The sequence below is a fragment of the Schistocerca americana genome, chromosome 9 (genome assembly GCF_021461395.2).
Source record: "Schistocerca americana isolate TAMUIC-IGC-003095 chromosome 9, iqSchAmer2.1, whole genome shotgun sequence".
Lineage (NCBI taxonomy): Eukaryota > Metazoa > Arthropoda > Insecta > Orthoptera > Acrididae > Schistocerca > Schistocerca americana.
Window position 1 is genome coordinate 63328820 of NC_060127.1, and position 19797 is coordinate 63348616.

General features: G+C 42.1%; 1 protein-coding gene across 2 annotated transcripts in view; it reads left to right on the top strand.

The window, feature by feature from the left end:
* Positions 1 to 716: 716 nt before the first annotated feature.
* LOC124551206 overlaps positions 717 to 19797 on the top strand; it is a 128827-nt gene continuing 109746 nt past the window's right edge. For both annotated transcript variants that reach the window (XM_047126197.1, XM_047126196.1), the window contains exons 1-2: positions 717 to 782; positions 6927 to 6974. In XM_047126197.1, the coding sequence (XP_046982153.1) occupies positions 743 to 782; positions 6927 to 6974 (88 nt within the window). In that variant the 5' untranslated portion in view covers positions 717 to 742. The remainder of the gene's footprint in view (positions 783 to 6926; positions 6975 to 19797) is intronic.

The following is a 19797-nucleotide window of genomic DNA, read 5'->3' on the forward strand; positions in this document are numbered from 1 at the left end:
GCTGAGGTTTATTTAAGAATCAAAACAAATGAAGAACCACAATGTCACTAGCTATCTGCATCTGGTTCATGATTATCCTTCTACACTTCACGATTCATTAGCAAGACCAAAACCTACACCTCACAAAAAAAAAAAATGCTGACACAGTAACTGCACTTTTACCTGAGTTGACAACTTTGCAGAATCACCAATGACGAAAAATGAGTCAACAAGACCAATACTACAGACTGATGCTAATATCGCGTGTCCGTGAGACACGTTGTCATGCAGTCTGAAGCTGTGGAGTTTTATTTAACAGATAGTTAGTAGTTGCAAATGTTCTTTTCATTGGCATTGTGGGGAACGTGCCCCCCTCCCCCCCCTCCCCCCCCCCCCCCCATGAAGTAAATTGGTGTCAATGTGAATTGAAAAGTTTATACATGCACTAAATGATGAAGTGAAAAAGTTATAGGCGTATTAGGTTAAATGTGGGCCTTTAAAGGCCTTTGTGAAAAGACATTTTGTGTTCAGTTAGTGAACTGGATATTGCCTCTGGTGAAAGTAGTACATGTGATGCAGCTGAAGTGTTACTGTTTTATATTTGTTGTGAGCAGAGTCTTATATTCATATTTAAAATTTGGTCTTCTGCCTGGCACTGTTTTGAAAAAGAAGTTTGTTCACTTTTGCCCTCAGCTGTTTTCAAATGTTTTTCTCTTTTACTGAGTAAAATCTGTTATGTCACTTATTATTTTTCAGCAGAAGTATGGGTGAATGCAGTACTCTTGGTCAAAACCTGCCATCAGGTAAGCACTTGTGTATTAGAACACATTCAGGCATTAGCACCTTAAGTGATGGTAATCTGATGTTACTAGAATTCTTTTTTATTCAATTTTTTGTGTTAGTTTTTGTTGGTTGATGAACTGTTTATACAACTTGTCATCTATATCTGTATGTAAATGGCTTGTGTCTGTTGTACTGACAGACTTTTCTCTGTGACCACCCATTGCCACCCCCTCATGTTTGTGATGGCAGATAACGCTTGGCCTCATGTTGTTAGTAAGGGAGTTTTATCGCAGTATGCCACAGTGGGTGAAACTCTCACCATTACATTGCGTTGTGAATGGAACAATAAAAACATTTTCACGTGTACAGTAAAGTTTGTAAGTCCTATATTATTTAGCTTTTTCCAAGGATATTTATTTCTCCACAGTATGCAGATTTTTGCTCACCACATTCACCCACTGCCACACACTGCAACCAAACTACCTTTCTAGCAGGATAACTGCATTCATAATATCCTTAATGACATATTCATCTGTATATATCTCTTATCTAGAATGGTGTTCATGCCTTCTCCCATGCCATATATTCTGACCCAGGAAATGCACGGTTTCTCAACTAGTTTAACAATAAATCAAGTATTCTTTAATTTAGAAATGCGAAGTGGGCGGCTGCAAGCCCATTTACTGTAGCAATATTTCGTCTGTTTCATTTCTTGTACCAGGTTATAAGACAGTGCAATTTGGAAAGTGAAGACAATTTTGAATCAAAGTGTACTAACTACATGAATCAATGGAAAATCCGGGATGGAATTATGACAGTATTATGGAATGGATAGTTGCAGCTCACCATGTGGTGGAGATCCTGAGTTGCAGATAGGCACAACAAAGAGACTGTCAGCAAGTAAGCTTTCATTAGAATGAGACAACACACACTCTCTCGACTGCAACTCTCACATACATGACCACAGTCTCTGACTGCTGAGGCCTCAGCAGCCAGACTTTGTGTGTGTGTGTGTGTGTGTGTGTGTGTGTGTGTGTGTGTGTGTGTGTTTTTCTCTTATTCCGATGAAGGACTATTTGGCCGAAAGCTTAATTGCTGACAATCTTTTTGTTGTGCCTATCTGCGACTTGTTTATATGGATATTATTCCATATAAACTACCAATGTCCAAAAACTAACAATATTTAGAAGGAAAGTTGCTACTGACCATATAGCAGAGATGCTGAGTCGCAGATTGGCACAACAAAAAGACTCACAATTATAGCTTTTGGGCATTGAGACCTTCGTCAACAATATACGCACATACATTCACGCAAACACAACTCGCACACCTTACTGCAGTCTCAGTCAACTGAAACCACAGTGTGCTGTGCGTATGTGTGTCTGTTGTTGACAAAGGCCTTAATGGCTGAAAGCTATAATTGTGAGTCTTTTTGTTGTGTCTATCTGCGGCTCAGCATCTCCGCTATATGGTGAGTAGCAACTTTCCTTCTCATAATATTGTTAATTCCATCCTGGATGGTGGTGGTGTGTTGGGGCTTATGGGCGCTCAACATCGAGGTCATCAGCGCCCTGACACACATTAAAAGGAACGAATGTGGGCAGACCTAAGAAAACTAAAGCAGACACTCAAAGAAAGCAGGAAAAGAAGGAAAATGCTACATAAGAAAGTAAAACCTAAGGAATGGGGAAACATAGCAACAAGAATGTCACAGGAAATTGTTATTGGCTGGCCATTTACATAAAATATGGGCGAGTTTGTCACACAGTGAGCAAATTAAGATCCTCCCCTAAAATCTTTGTAAAAACATTTGACAGGGCACAGAACTTTAAAACTTTAACCACATTCGTCCGAGTGTTGCCTAAAAGAGATGGCAGGTCCGCTGGCAAGTCAGCCGCGACCCGCTGGTCAGAAAACAAAATGCAATCCAATAAAATGTGGCGCACAGTGACCTGGACGCCGCAAGCACTACACATTGGAGGGTCCTCTCGCCGGAGCAGGAAGCCATGCGTCATAGGGCTGTGGCCTATTCAAAGCCGAGTGAGGAGAACCTCGTCCCATCGATGGGGCTGAAAGGAAGTACACCACACACGCGTTGTGGGCTTGACTATACGGAGCTTGTTGTCAGTCACTTCCAGCCACTCATCCTCCCACCGACGCATGACCCGTGAGCTCAACAGCGAGGTGAGTGCGTGCAAGGGGATAGCACACTGAGATACTTGTGGGGCGAGACACGCCTCCTTGGCTACGAAATCTGCCCTTTCATTCCCAGCAATGCCAACATGCCCCGGAACCCAGCAGAAAGCTACAACCTTCCCCAGTCGCTGTAGTCGGAGGAGGGCATCCTGAATGGTCTGGACAATTTTGTCTGCTGGATACAAACGTTGCAATGAGTGAAGAGCACTGAGTGAATCGGAACAGACAAGAAATTTAGGAGTGGAAGAATGTCTCATGTGCTCCAGTGCCCGCAAAATCGCAAACAATTCTGCATCAAAGACAGTAAAAGTCTGAGGCAGTCGGACCTTGAGGACACGATATGGAAAAACAACTGAGCAACCAACAGAATCCCCTTGTTTAGACCCATCCGTAAAAACAGCTACATAGTCGTGGTGCTCAGATAAAATGGCAGAAAATGATGCATTAAAAACGGTGGCAGGAGTGCAATCTTTCTTGTACTGCAATAAATCTAAAATCACTCCGGGCCTCTTCAGCAACCAGGGTGGCAGGCAACCCTGGATTTGGGATTGTACAGACTCCACACCGAGGGACTCTAGTACACTTTGCACACGGATCCCAAACGGCAACGTAGCCCGGGGACGGTGGGAAAAAAGGCGGTCCAGAGGTGGATGGGCAACAAGATGGTGAACAGGCGATCTGGGAGCTGCAAGAAACTTACAAGCCTGGCGCACCAGCAGGAGCTGCCGCCGGATGGTAAGTGGCGGTTCGCCAGATTCAGCACAGAGGCTGGGTACGGGACTGGTCCGATAAGCACCTGTGGCCAGTCGGATCCCAGCATGGTGAACAGCGTCAAGGATCCGCAAATAAGATGGCCTCGCTGACCCATCTACTGTGCACCCATAGTCCAGCCGTGAACGCACAAAAGCTCCATAAAACTGTAGGAGACGCACCCTGTCCGCGCCCCAAGACCTGTGGCTGAGGCACTTGAGGATGTTCAGTGCCTTCAGCGTTCTGGCTTTCAAGTCACGTAGGTGGCAGCCATGACAACCTGGAGTCAAAAATTAGGCCCAAAAACCGCACTGTGTCTCTAAAATGTAGGACAGTATTCCCCATATGCAAGGCAGGCAAAGTAAAAAGATGACGAGAACGATTAAAATGAACACAAACACACTTATCGGCAGAAAACCGAAAACCAATCTTCGCAGCCCACTCCTCTAACCGCCGCACTGTTAGCTGCAACTGACGGCTCACGGTTGCAACACTGGAGGAGGAACAGAAAACAGCAAAGTCGTCCACAAATAAGGAGCACTGTACTGGATTCGTCACTGTAGACGTTATACTGTTGATGGCTATGGCAAAGAGGGTAACGCTTAAAACACTGCCCTGGGGGACACCGTTCTCTTGCTCAAAGCGATCAGACAGTGTGTTACCAACGCGGGTCCGAAAAAACCGCTGAGACAGGAAAGACCGAATGAAAATCGGGAGGCAGCCACGAAAGCCCCATTGATGCATTTGTGCAAGAATACAGTGTCTCCAAGTAGTATCATATGCCTTACTTATATCAAAGAAGATACCGATACAGTGATGCTGACGGAGAAAAGCCTGCTGAATAGCCGCCTCTAGGAGGATCAGGTTGTCGACCGTGGACCGATATTTTCGGAATCCACACTGAAAGCGGCTAAGGAGCTGTCTGGTCTCTAACAGCCAGACCAGACGCCGGTTAACCATCCGTTCCAGGGTCTTTCCGACACAGCTTGTCAAGGCGATACTACGATAACTACTGGGACATGTGCAGTCCTTTCCTGGTTGGAGGAGAGGGATGAGAATTGCCTCCCTCCATGAGGTGGGAAACACTCCTGTCTGCCATATGAGATTAAAACATTCAAGGAGGATTTCCTTTGACCCCGCTGGCAGATGTCGAAGCTTGGAGTACCGGATGCGGTCGTAACCTGATGCAGTGTCAGAAGTCTCAGTAAGTGCTGATTCAAGTTCCCACATGGAGAAAGGGGAATTGTAGGCCTCAGAACTGTTCGACCGAAAGTCCAAGGTCGCTCTTTCGACAGTCGCACGGTAGCGACGAAACGCTGGATCCTGATTTGCAGTGGCAGTACTTTGCCCAAAATGCTCTGCCAGCGTCTGAGCAATGGCTCTGGGTGTCGTTTGGAGGCATCCCTGGTTCAGGACAGCAGCTATTGGTAAACGGCTATGTTTACCGGAAATCCTCCGGATGGCTTCCCATACTCTTGTGGAACAAGTGGAACGGTTGATGGAGTCCAGGAACTCCTGCCATGACCATTTCTTGCTCTCTTTAATGTCACGGCGTGCCCTGGCTCTCGCGATTCGAAAGGCGGTAAGATTGACCGCTGTTGGGCGGCATTTAAATCGGCGAAGAGCCACACGCCTGCCCCGGATGGCTGAACGGCACTCTTCTGTCCGACGAGGCACAAGGCGCCGCTTAAGAGTGCCAGAAGACTGTGGTATGAACAGGTCAGCAGCATGATGGACCACAAGCGTGATGTGATCCACCCATTCCTGTACGTTATTGTGGGGGTCAAAGACAGCCAACTGAGTGAACAGTGGCCAGTTAGCCCTGCCAATCATCCACGATGGTGGTCGCTGCTGCAGTGATACACCATCCAGGAGATGAATGCGGATAGGGAAGTGATCGCTGGAATGAAGGTCGTCAATGACCTCCCAGTGAACAGAGTCGGTGAGGGTTGGAGAGCAGAAAGATAGGTCAATGGCTGAGAATGACCCTTTAGCAGTAGAGAAATGAGTCGAAGTACCTGTGTTGAGGATGCACAACACTTGAGATGTTAGGAGGCTCTCCAAAATTCAACCTCGAGCGCAAAGAGAAGTGGAGCCCCACAGGACATGATGGGCATTGAAGTCTCCCAGGAGGAGAAATGGGCGGGGGAGTTGGTCCATCCTGGATTTTCCATTGTTTGATTAATGTTCAAAAACTACGGTTTGATTAGTAGTTATGTCAGCTGAGAGGAAAGATAAGTCATTATTGTGAAATGCTGCCTCCCCCCCCCGCCCCCCTCCACCCTTTGCTCACCATTAATTTATCAGTGAAATTGAAGAATAGTGTCATATAGGACAGGGCACTTCATTTATTGCTTGTACGTTGTCAATGTATCAGTTTCATGTGGTAGAGGAGTGATAGCTTAAAGCAGCCACCGAGGGCAGGGGAACATACAACATGTCTTTGAAGTTGGAATGTAGGCATGTCCATATGATACCTTTTTTCCTTGTTTAGTGCAGAAGCATGGAAAACAAAAGTATAAGCCCCAAAGTGGGCTGAACCTGTGTCCATTACTGTATGTGTACACACTCTCTTCCTACTCAGCCTTCCTCATAATTTTGCTTTTAATATTTGTTCAGGTTTCTGTCAGAGTAGCGTACAGTTTCTTAGTGGTGAGTAGTTTAGAACATTAATGTTGATTCGTAAACCGACGTTAAGTTTTGAAACTAGACCCCTCCAAAAAATTGTACACAACTATAGCAGCAATCTGAAGAAATAATGATCAAATTTAAGTTTCTTGTCCTTTACCCGCAACATGTTTAAATCACATGACATTTGCATTTGTTCTTCATGTTTTCTCCATGTTTGACCTTATTTTCTCAAGGTGCCCTTTTATGCTGTGAATCATCCTGATTTCTCTTAGCGCGTATAGCTTTATCCTCGTTATCACCTCTGTCTTTTCCTCCCACTGTTCATCCTACCCTGTTGCTGCTTCTTTACCTGCTCCTCCTCTTCCTCCACACAATCCCTTAATGTGAAACTTCAGATCTTATGATGTAGTTATTGACAAATTAATGCTAGAGTCATTGAATAAATTCAAGCTGGGCTAACTTAAACAAGGAAAAAACCCTCTGTTATTAAATTTGTGCTATTTGTTCAGTGGAAGCAATTAAGAACTTGTCACTGCCATTTTTATGTAGAGGATTTCAGATTCTGATAATGTGCCCTTTGGTTTAAGGGTCAGGGCTGTGTGGCATCAAAAGAAGTCATTCCAGTGATGACAGTGGTGAGTATTTACTTTAGAATAACACAAAAGTATATATGTTAGTGCTTCCAACAGCTACATACTTGAAATTTGTCAGGAATGGCTTTGGTTTTGTTACATTCTTTAACATGGTTATTAGACCAGGATGGAATTGTTACATCTAAAATCAATTTTCATAGAATGACGGATGAACCTTGTACACAATTAGGCTGCTTTGTGGGTAAAACTTTATAGGGTGTCCGTGCTCAAACATAAAGTGTATGTTGGTGACTGTTAGAAATATTTTAGCATACAACCACAAATGTGAGGAACATAATCCTCAGTAACACATTTCAGGAGTCAAGCTCCCACCATCTGGCTGTCTTTCTAACCTTACATAAACAAGCACTTGAAAGCCACACAAAATCAGAAATATAAAAAGAAATTAAGTTCTTCAGACATGAAGTCCTCATCTTACTTTAAAAAGAGCGACACCAGATTCTCTGTGCCACTCATCCACCCATCCACCAAAGCATTCTTTACCTGAAGTGGTAAACACCAGTCAACATCATCTTCAGGTTCCATCACCTGCCTCCCTGTGCAATGGCTACTTCAGTAAACAACAGATGGCACTGAGCCAGTAGCTGTTCATAGAGTTCCAAGGAAGTTACAAGGGACATGTAGGAACCACATACCAATGGTTATCTGTGCAAAAGTGCTCACATTTACTGTACTAATGCCAACCTTAAAGGAAAAAAAAACTGAATAAAGAATTACAGCTCTTGCCCATTGCCCATTTGTACATAAAGTACATTATCAAACCTTACTCAGTGAATTGTTATTTCAAGTTCTTCAAGTAGGTCAAGCTTGCTTCCTTTCTTCTTTGCTTGCATCACACTAAACCCTCTTCTATGCCTTTTAGGGTGTGACCATTCTCATGTTTGGCAGCAACCAGTCTACTGTAATTGCCCACTGTAAAACTGTCTCTGTGCTCTCTACATCTTGTTAAAAAGCTTCCTCCCCATCTGCTCTATATATTTCACTCATATGATGCACAACCTGGATGAGGAGGAACAAGCCGAGGAGGAACAGCAAATAGGAAAAGACCTTACATGGGGAGAAGTGGAAGAGGCATTGGGAAAGATGAAGGGAGGGACGTCACCAGGTCTGGATGAGCTAAGTGTAGAGATGGTGAGAGCAGCAGGAGAGGTGGGGATGCAATGGCTATATCAAGTAATGAAAATTGTGTGGAGACAGAAGATGATCCCAGAAGACTGGAAGAATGAAATAATTATCCCGACCTTTAAGAAGGGAAATAGAAAAGAATGCAAGAACTATCAAGGGATAACATTGATGAGTAATTGTACAAACATTTGTGAGAAAATTTTGGAAGCATGAATTCGGGCAAAATTAGAAGGAAGAATGAGAGAAGAGCAACATGGCTTCAGAACAAGAAGGTTCACGGTGGATCTAATTTTTGCTGTAAGACAACTGCAGGAACAGCACTATGAATACGGAATAGATCTACAAATGGCCTTCCTGGACATTGAAAAAGCGTATGATAGTGTGCATAGAAGCAAAGTGTGGAAAGCCTTGTAGTACAGAGGAGTAGTAAAACAGTTTCTTTGGAGAATAGTGGAAATGTACCATGAAGTGTGATCTGTGTGAAAAAATGGTTCAAATGGCTCTAAGCACTATGGGACTTAACATCAGAGGTCATCAGTCCCCTAGACTTAGAACTACTTAAACCTAACTAACCTAAGAACATCACACACATCCATGCCCGAGGCAGGATTCGAACCTGCAACGGTAGCAACAGTGCGGTTCCAGACTGAAGCCCCTAGAACCGCTCAGCCACAGCGGCCGGCTGAGCTGTGTGAAAGTGGGAGGAGAGAGATGGGCTTGGATTGAACAGAAGAATGGCTCGAGGCAGGGAAATGCACTTTCACCATTACTCTTCGTTGTTGTATTGGATTATATAATGAGTACAGTAGCACAAGTAATTGGAGAAAGGAAGATGAAAGCTATGGTGTTTGCAGATGATCTGATGATTTGGGGGAATGAGGAGGAAGTACTAGAGCAGTTGGACATATGGGAACGGACTGTACAAGAATATGGGATGAAATTTAGTATGAGTAAGATGATTACCACAACAAGAAAGAAGGGGAGAGGAAGAACTGGAATAACAATTAGTGGGGAGAGAGTTTAAAGTATGTAGGAAGCCTGATGCAGGAAGATGGAAAAAACGACAGAGAAATAAACAAACGAGGGAGAAAAGCAGAAGCATTTCGGAAGCGTGTCAGAAGCCTGATATAGAGCAAGGATATACTCAAAATCAGCAAAAACGTTATATACCAGTCACACTGCGTCCCGATCCTGACATATGCATCAGGAACCTGGGTTATGAAAGGAAGAGAGAAAAGCGAAGTACAAGCTAGTGAGATGAAATTCTTGAGAAACAGTATTAGAGTGACAAAGACAGATATGTTAAGAAATGAGAGGATCAGTGAGTTAATGAAGGTGGAATCATGACAGGAGGAGATAGAGAAATCATGGCTGAGATGGTATGGACATGTTAAGAGAATGGGGAAGAAGAGGATACTCAGGAGGATACACGAGATGAAACTGGAAGGAAAAGAGACCAAGAGGAAGACTGAGAGACAGGTGGCTGAAAGGAGTAGAGGAGTGTGTCCAGAAGAAAGTAGAAGACTGGACCAAGGTGGCAAGAAGACAGAAGACGGCGGAGAGGTCTATGTTCCATACAGACCTGGCCAGAGGCTGGAAACTGTCCATGATGATGATGATGATGATGTGCACTATATTTTGTAAACACATACCAGTCAAATTTACTTATCCAATTCCAAACTTCATGCTTTAATCTTTATGTAATTGTACCATCTAAAACTTTTCACCAACTTCTGTGAAGTTTTCCCAAAATATGGTGCAGTAACAATTTTAAACTGAATTAAACATTATGAATCAGATATTGGTAAATAATGGGTGACTTGTCTTATCCGCGGGCTCAAGAAGAATTGGAATGAGGTGATAACTAGTGATAAAAAGATCATTACCATACATTTCACAGAAATTGGCATACATTTTTAGTCTGTACAATGTCCGGTTGGCAAAATTTAATCAGATATAGTGTAAAGCATGAAGTTGAGAACAGATCAAGTATATTTGAATAGGTAGGTGTTTATAAAATACAGTGTGCATCATGTGATGCGGAGCATGTAGGACGGATGGGGAGGAAATTTTTAACAAGATACAGAGCGCGTGCACATGTGGGCAATTGTGATGGATCAGTTGTTGCCAAATGTATATATGAGACTGGTCACCCCCTTAAAGGCACAGAAGGTGGTTTAGAGGTTATGCAAACAAAGAAGAAAGAAAGCAAGCTTGGCTGACTTTCACTTGAAATAGCAGTTGACTAAGCTAGGTTTGATAATGTACAAACATTTAAGAGTAGTAATGCTATCTTCAGTGCTTTTCTGGATATTTTGTAAGGTTAGCATTAGTATGGTGAATGTGAGCAGTTTTGCATGGGTAATCATTGGTAAGTGGTCTCTTCATGTCCCTTGTAACATCTTTGGAATTCAATGGAACGGCTGATGGCCCAGTGTAGTCTGTTGGAGCCATATACATGTTTGCTGAACTAGCCAGTGCACGGAGAGGCAGCTAGTGGGCCTTTTAGCTCATGGGACTAGTGTTTACCACTACAGGAAAGGAATGCTTTGCTCGATGGGTGGTAACACGGATAAGTGGAGCAGGGAATTTGGTTTTGCCGTTCTTAAAGTGAGGGCCCTACTGCACTGGGATGCCACGGCAGATCTGCTGGCAGAGATGCTAGACAGAAGCGTGGGACGTAATGGAGCCTCCTGACTTGGCATCTGCCTGAGCGTGGCAGAGCAGCTGCTGCGAGGTTATGCCGGCAGGCCTGGTGGTGCTGCCACTGGAACACACAATGGCCTATGGTCGCTCCCCCACCAGGACACCAGCAGAGCTGCCAAGTGCTACTTGCCACTCACCCGTACCTAGTTTTACTCTCCCACGTGAGCACTGTGGAGTGAAACTCAGATCGGAGAATACGTCTCTCTACATTACAGTCACGTTCAAATTACTTACAATAACACACTTTCTGGACTCTGGTTGGATGCAGGTAGTGGAAATTATTGATCCTCAGTTTCCTCACAGCCTGTTCCTGATGCTCCAGTGCAACCACAGCACAGGCAAAGCACATTTACTATCTGGGTTCTGTAAGTTTTCGTCAACCTACTTCCAGGCCGAAATAGCACAGCTACATCTCTTGCTGCAGAAAGTGATGTTAATAGGCCAGATACAGACATGCTAGAATTATTTTAAGAAAGAAGATATGTAAACAAAAGTGTCAGGTTTCTGATTTCTTGTCTAAAACATTTGTAAATTTGTTTTCAGTTTATAGTAACATACTTTTCAAATAAAATCTGAAAAGCACTTCTGTGTGTACTTTAGAGTTAAAAATAAAACTGTAACTATCACTACGGACAACAAACACTTAGTTACTGAGTACACAGGTCTTGAAAATCTTTTCCTTCAATGAGATTACTTTACTTAAAACAGTGACTTTTTTGTCAGTTAATCTCAGAAGCTCTCCAAAATCTCATCAAATGGACAGAATGACATTTTCAGGATACTGCAAAATTTAGCACTGTAATTTCTTAAATCATTATAAAGCATGTCAAATAACCCATTAATGTCATGATCAGCAATGATGGGATGAGCCCTGAACTTCTTTCTCTGCATTTTCTTTTTATTTCGAACTTGCACATATAGCTTGTAGCTCTTCTACTGAACGGAGACTGAGGGCATTGCTCTGATGTCTCTGCTGACATCTTGTACTGTGAGACCAGAGTGCTGGCAGCAGAATTACAGACAGATTTGCCAAGGCGTCCCAGTGTGGCAGGGCCCTAAGGCAAGGACTTCGTGTCTGAATAACTTTGGTTTTGTTTTTTGAATTTGTGTGCTTTTTAAGTGCATGTTTTTGTATGAGTGCCTAACTCGCAAAACATGTTGCTGATGATTAAGTTCCTAACATTAGGGGTAGTTCAAGCATAATAATTATCTTCACAGCTGGTACCTTCGGTCCTTAAGGTTGGCATGTCGATAATGCCTCTTATGAGGAATTGTGGGAAGCTATGATGGGGGAACAGTTAATATGTATAGCCAGTGGTGTAAATATATTTTAAGTATCTAACCAGGATGTATACGACCCGGGAGATCCGGGAAAAACCCGGGAATTCTTTCATCCAGGAGAAAACTGGGAAAAACCCGGGAATTTTTCATCGTTTTAGTTTTCAGTTATATTTTTGTAGTTTTGACCGGTAAAAACCAATACTCTAACAAAGGATATTACTGTATCCTGCTACTGCAGAATAATACTGCAGCAATAAAACATGAACTAGAGAAAGAAAAAAAAAGAACTTAAATTGCAAAGGAAATGCGCCATACACAATAACAAAAGACAGTGCTCACACAAGTGTCTGTCAACAGAAAAATGTCAAAGGCTGTAGGAAGACTATGCAATGCTTCATAACAACAAATGGCCTCCGATTAGCACAGCGGTTTACATTAGATTCGTTTTAGCAGTTACAAGTGGGCTCATGTGCATGCACAGTTGAATCACGTATGAGTAGTGCCTTCTCTCACTTCTGGCTACAGAAATCTGGCTGTTGGCTGTGTAATCAGTCGCAGCAAGCAGCTAGGTGCTATCGAGAAAAAGTTTACTGGCGCGCCCAAGCTGCCAGATTCACGCATGCGCAGAAGGCCCAGATTGGGTTGGGGGGAGGGGGGGGGACGAGGTATCTGACCCAATGGCAATTTCGGGGGGGGGGGGGGTAATTCATATTCTTGAGGGAAAAACCTTGTTTCACAAAGCACCTAGCACCCAGCGCACGTTGGTCAATCAATTATTCACATGGTTTTGTAGCGCATAGTCAGTTTTGGAACTCATTCTAAACTGATTTCTGAATGAATGAATCCTAAGTTGATTTGTGAATCCGTGCATAGTGTACATTATGTCTCTGTCAGGGGAATCCTCATTGCATCTAGAAATAAACTTACCTGCAGATAGAAGGGCTGTACGAGCTGAGCGGAGGAAAGCCGAACGGATGAATGGCAATCACTGTCAGATCATGTGGTTGATTGGGTTTGTGAATGATCAGCCTCGTTATAATTAGTAGCAAAATCTATAGGTTCAGACTACCAGAGTGGTAATAAACAACTAGCAGGAATAACAGGTAACAAAAATTACCTATTATCTTCCCAGTGTATCCAAGAAAATGAAATTTTGACAGAAAATTTTTGGCCACGTCGCTACACTAGTAAGGGCCAGTTGTACAATCTCCAGCTAGCAGCTGCTTAAGTTCTATTCTGAAAGTAGTGCAGAAAATGCATTGTATGAATGTGTTACAATGGCTAACCAGAGAATAATCTGGGGAGAACTAAACCAGTGATTCTGGCAGGGTTTGTGAAGGTAACTGGTGAGTAAGTTTTGGCAATGGCAGGAATAGTTACAGAATTAGTGATGACAAGATTGTGTATTAGAACGAGGAAGGAGAAAAAACTGGGATATAACACAAATTATGGAAGAATATGACGATTCCAAATTCTTTCGATCTCGTGCTGGAGAAACTGAAGCGTATGAATGAAATGTGAAACTATTTCCTAACATAAAGCGTTTTGCTTGTAGTAGGCCCAATAGGCATTTGATATTGGTACTTCGTGAATTATATTCTGCCGTGTTATAAAAATGACCATTTATGCCAAAACAGTCTCGTTTATTTGGCGTGTGTTAAAATTGCTGCAATATTAGAAAGGCCTATTTTGTTTTATGTAGCAGACAGTGACAAAATAGACGTAGTCAGATCGAGAAACCATACCAGTCTTGGGTACTATTTTTGTTGACAGCTTTTTCAGTATTAGACAACAACATTTCGATTTTTCATGTAGCAAAACGTTTGTCAAACTTTGATGAGGTAATAAATTTTTTCGCAGAAGGGAAAGCACGCCATGTAAAGCTGTATCAAGATTAGGGGGAGAAAAAATGCTAGGAGCTAAGGATTGAAGAAATGTGCATTGTCTTGCTTTTTTCTTGTCTTTACTGGTTTTATGCATCCTGCACAAAAGAGAAAGTTATTAGCTAATAGGCAATAAAGAGTACAGATTTTCTGAAGAGTTCTTGTTCTCCAGATTACAGATACTCCCATTCAGTATTAATTGTGATTTAAAAAAAAGAATGGGGGGGGGGGGGAGGGGGGGGTTGCGCCAGGATATCAGACCGGCCGACTGGGAGCAGGAGAGGCACCACAGGACATTTTAATTTCCACTACCCTGATTATAGTTTCATGGCATCCATTACAAAATATATAGATTTCAATTCCACAGAGTGAAGCACAGTGATGTGCGATAGAAGAATGCTGTGTGAAGAGGGGTGGCACTACACTTTGGCACACTTAAGACCAAATAACAGATCTTACATTTTCTCGAACACGTGTTTTATGTATCGGACTCTTCAGAAAGATGTGCACTACAACATAAACATATTTTTGGAAATTTGATTTTTAAAATTTTTTGTCATTCTATCTCAAACTCTAGAGAAATGGGGTTTGGAAATATTGTAGATACGGGGCTGAGGCACGCAGTACTCTGAGTTATAGTGGGGAAGTGGGTAGTCTCCACATGACCCGTGTTTACATTTGGTGATTTTGCTGTTTCCTCTTCATTTACTGCTCTCGTGTAAAATGAAAACAAAACGGATTTCTGTGGCCGGGAGCTACCAAGTAAATTAAAATATATTCACATAATTTCTGAAGGCTAAAATATGTTATTAGTTTCAGATTTTATTTCCGCCTTTCTGACAGTCAAGCATTAATCACCTTGCAGAACAAAGAAGTTATTTTTGTCGGTTTGCTAATGAAATTTGGCTGTTGTTAATCTTTTCCGCTGAGGCAGTCAATGTATTTGAAATGAAGTGTTTAATTCCGCACTATTGGCTAGTTTCAACTGTTCGCTGCATTTCAAGTGCATGTTTTCAACGTCTAGCACGTATGGCATTATGCCATAATAAATAACCAAACGTAAGATACAGTACTGGTACTCCAAGAAAATCTACATCCCGAAAACCACACTGAAAAACTTAATATCTGGTCGAGGCCTACTTCACTGGGAATCTGGACATACGAATGTGCACTTTAAATGTGCACATTTTAGTATGGTTCATGAAATTCTGGTGCTCTTGGTGTGTTGTCTGATGTCTTGTTTCTTTTATGACACGATGTAATGTTTTACACATACGAACATACAGGCTTCCTATGTCATCGTAGCTACGCAAGTGCGGTGCTACCTGTTATATGGCACACTCTGGCAACTGCTGAAATGAACCTATTTCTAATAGGTTGCAGGAAAATATTGGGAATGGTGGTTTGAAAAGTGTTACTTATAATGTAAATTTCCTTTTACGGAAGTTGAACTATGTGCGAGAATGTTCAATGAATTTCTTAAATCACAGAGCATTTGACTCACATTTAAAAATCAACTCTTTGTTGACGAGCCATTTAGAAGAATTTCGAGCCCAGATCATCAGACATTTACGTCATTACTAAATATTTTACTGTCTCGTTTATGTGACATGAACCTTGGACCTTGCCGTTGGTGGGGAGGCTTGCGTGCCTCAGCGATACAGATGGCCGTACCGTAGGTGCAACCACAACGGAGGGGTATCTGTTGAGAGGCCAGACAAACATGTGGTTCCTGAAGAGGGGCAGCAGCCTTTTCAGTAGTTGCAGGGGCAACAGTCTGGATGATTGACTGATCTGCTCTTGTAACACTAACCAAAACGGCCTTGCTGTGCTGGTACTGTGAACGGCTGAAAGCAAGGGGAAACTACAGCCGTAAATTTTCCCGAGGAAATGCAGCTTTACTGTATGATTAAATGATGATGGCGTCCTCTTGGGTAAAATATTCCGGAGGTAAAATAGTCCCCCATTCGGATCTCCGGGCGGGGACTACTCAAGAGGATGTCGTTATCAGGAGAAAGAAAACTGGCGTTCTACGGATCGGAGTGTGGAATGTCAGATCCCTTAATCGGGCAGGTAGGTTAGAAAATTTAAAAAGGGAAATGGATAGGTTAAAGTTAGATATAGTGGGAATTAGTGAAGTTCGGTGGCAGGAGGAACAAGGCTTTTGGTCAGGTGATTACAGGGTTATAAATACAAAATCAAATAGGGGTAATGCAGGAGTAGGTTTGATAATGAGTAAAAAAATAGGAGTGCGGGTTAGCTACTACAAACAGCATAGTGAACGCATTATTGTGGCCAAGATAGACACAAAGCCCGTGCCTACTACAGTAGTACAAGTTTATATGCCAACTAGCTCTGCAGATGATGAAGAAATTGATGAAATGTATGACGAGATAAAAGAAATTATTCAGGTAGTGAAGGGAGACGAAAATTTAATGGTCATGGGTGACTGGAATTCGTCAGTAGGAAAAGGGAGAGAAGGAAACATAGTAGGTGAATATGGATTGGGGGGAAGAAATGAAAGAGGAAGCCGCCTTGTAGAATTTTACACAGAGCATAACTTAATTATAGCTAACACTTGGTTCAAGAATCATAAAAGAAGGTTCTATACCTGGAAGAATCCTGGAGATACTAAAAGGTATCAGATAGATTATATAATGGTAAGACAGAGATTTAGGAACCAGGTTTTAAATTGTAAGACATTTCCAGGGGCAGATGTGGATTCTGACCACAATCTATTGGTTATGAACTGCAGATTGAAACTGGAGAAACTGCAAAAAGGTGGGAATTTAAGGAGATGGGACCTGGATAAACTGAAAGAACCAGAGGTTGTAGAGTGTTTCAGGGAGAGCATAAGGGAACAATTGGCAGGAATGGGGGTAAGAAATACAGTAGAAGAAGAATGGGTAGCTCTGAGGGATGAAGTAGTGAAGGCAGCAGAGGATCAAGTAGGTAAAAAGACGAGGGCTAATAGAAATCCTTGGGTAACAGAAGAAATATTGAAGTTAATTGATGAAAGGAGAAAATATAAAAATGCAGTAAATGAAGCAGGCAAAAAGGAATACAAACGTCTCAAAAATGACATCGACAGGAAGTGCAAAATGGCTAAGCAGGGATGGCTAGAGGACAAATGTGAGGATGTAGAGGCTTGTCTCACTAGGGGTAAGATAGATACTGCCTACAGGAAAATTAAAGAGACCTTTGGAGAGAAGAGAACCACTTGTATGAATATCAAGAGCTCAGATGGCAACCCAGTTCTAAGCAAAGAAGGGAAGGCAGAAAGGTGGAAGGAGTATATAGAGGGTTTATACAAGGGCGATGTACTTGAGGACAATATTATGGAAATGGAAGAGGATGTAGATGAAGATGAAATGGGAGATAAGATACTGCGTGAAGAGTTTGACAGAGCACTGAAAGACCTGAGTCAAAACAAGGCCCCGGGAGTAGACAACATTCCATTAGAACTACTGATGGCCTTGGGAGAGCCAGTCATGACAAAACTCTACCATCTGGTGAGCAAGATGTATGAGACAGGCGAAATACCCACAGACTTCAAGAAGAATATAATAATTCCAATCCCAAAGAAAGCAGGTGTTGACAGATGTGAAAATTACCGAACTATCAGTTTAATAAGTCACAGCTGCAAAATACTAATGCGAATTCTTTACAGGCGAATGGAAAAACTGGTAGAAGCGGACTTCGGGGAAGATCAGTTTGGATTCCGTAGAAATGTTGGAACACGTGAGGCAATACTAACCTTACGACTTATCTTAGAAGAAAGATTAAGAAAAGGCAAACCTACGTTTCTAGCATTTGTAGACTTAGAGAAAGCTTTTGACAACGTTAACTGGAATACTCTCTTTCAAATTCTGAAGGTGGCAGGGGTAAAATACAGGGAACGAAAGGCTATTCACAATTTGTACAGAAACCAGATGGCAGTTATAAGAGTCGAGGGGCATGAAAGGGAAGCAGTGGTTGGGAAAGGAGTGAGACAGGGTTGTAGTCTCTCCCCGATGTTATTCAATCTGTATATTGAGCAAGCAGTAAAGGAAACAAAAGAAAAATTCGGAGTGGGTATTAAAATTCATGGAGAAGAAGTAAAAACTTTGAGGTTCGCTGATGACATTGTAATTCTGTGAGAGACAGCAAAGAACTTGGAAGAGCAGTTGAACAGAATGGACAGTGTCTTGAAAGGAGGATATAAGATGAACATCAACAAAAGCAAAACGAGGATAATGGAATGTAATCAAAGTAAATCGGGTGATGCTGAGGGGATTAGATTAGGAAATGAGACACTTAAAGTAGTAAAGGAGTTTTGCTATTTAGGGAGTAAAATAACTGATGATGGTCGAAGTAAAGAGGATATAAAATGTAGGCTGGCAATGGCAAGGAAATTGTTTCTGAAGAAGAGAAATTTGTTAACATCGAGTATAGATTTAAGTGTCAGGAAGTCGTTTCTGAAAGTATTTGTATGGAGTGTAGCCATGTATGGAAGTGAAACATGGACGATAACCAGTTTGGACAGGAAGAGAATAGAAGCTTTCGAAATGTGGTGCTACAGAAGAATGCTGAAGATAAGGTGGGTAGATCACGTAACTAATAAGGAGGTATTGAATAGGATTGGGGAGAAGAGAAGTTTGTGGCACAACTTGACTAGAAGAAGGGATCGGTTGGTAGGACATGTTTTGAGGCATCAAGGGATCACAAATTTAGCATTGGAGTGCAGCGTGGAGGTTAAAAATCGTAGAGGGAGACCAAGAGATGAATACACTAAGCAGATTCAGAAGGATGTAGGTTGCAGTAGGTACTGGGAGATGAAGAAGCTTGCACAGGATAGAGTAGCACGGAGAGCTGCATCAAACCAGTCTCAGGACTGAAGACCACAACAACATCATCTTAAAGTGTAACACGCACAGAAAGATCTACATTATATGTGAAAGTTCATCTTCTCTTGCAGCTCATTAACCTTAGAGACCAGTATATGTGAAAGCTTTGCTTTTCTTGTAGCAATACTATGCATATTAATTTAAACCATTAACACTTCCTGTTTGTGTGTTCACACTACTTAACAGTGATGTTGCTATTGGCTGACTACATCACGTGTCCTATGGTCTGAATATCCACTGTCATTGGCTGGTGAGATCACGTGACATAAGTTATGTGTGGCTTACAAAGGCACATCGCAATCTTGATATCAGTGCTCCGGAAAGTAACATGCTGTATTTGGTGGAATTCAAATTTATACTTTCATAATACGAAAATATGCAGCATACATGTTGCTGCACATCAAAGATCTTTCCAAAACGTGTTTTTTTTTTTTTTCCCCTGATTTTCGTTTTCTAAAGTGCAGGGAAATTGTACACCCGTGTATAAAACCATAACCATTCAATGGATTGGTAAGTTTTACCGTTCCGAAGGAAACTATACTGTCCCTTAACACAGAAAAAGATTGTCTTCACCCAGAAGAAAAGTGTGTTTTTAACTGGGAAACCTGGGAATTTTTTTTCCTTGTCTGCACATACACTCTGTTAACGTGACAGTCACCTTAACATAACCGTTGCTGAAATGTGAAAAATCTGCATTTTCAGATAAAAAGAAATTATTTGCACGGGAAAATACATATAAATATAATAAATGATGTAAAGCACATTTTTCATCATATGTTTTGTCACATCTACGCATTTCTGTTCCAGGTATATACAGCATTTTTATCATCATTGACTCGCAAGTCGCCTATGTGGCGTCACTTAAAAAGGACTTGCAATACGGCGGCCAAACTCCCCTAATGGGGCCTCCCAGTCAACAATGCC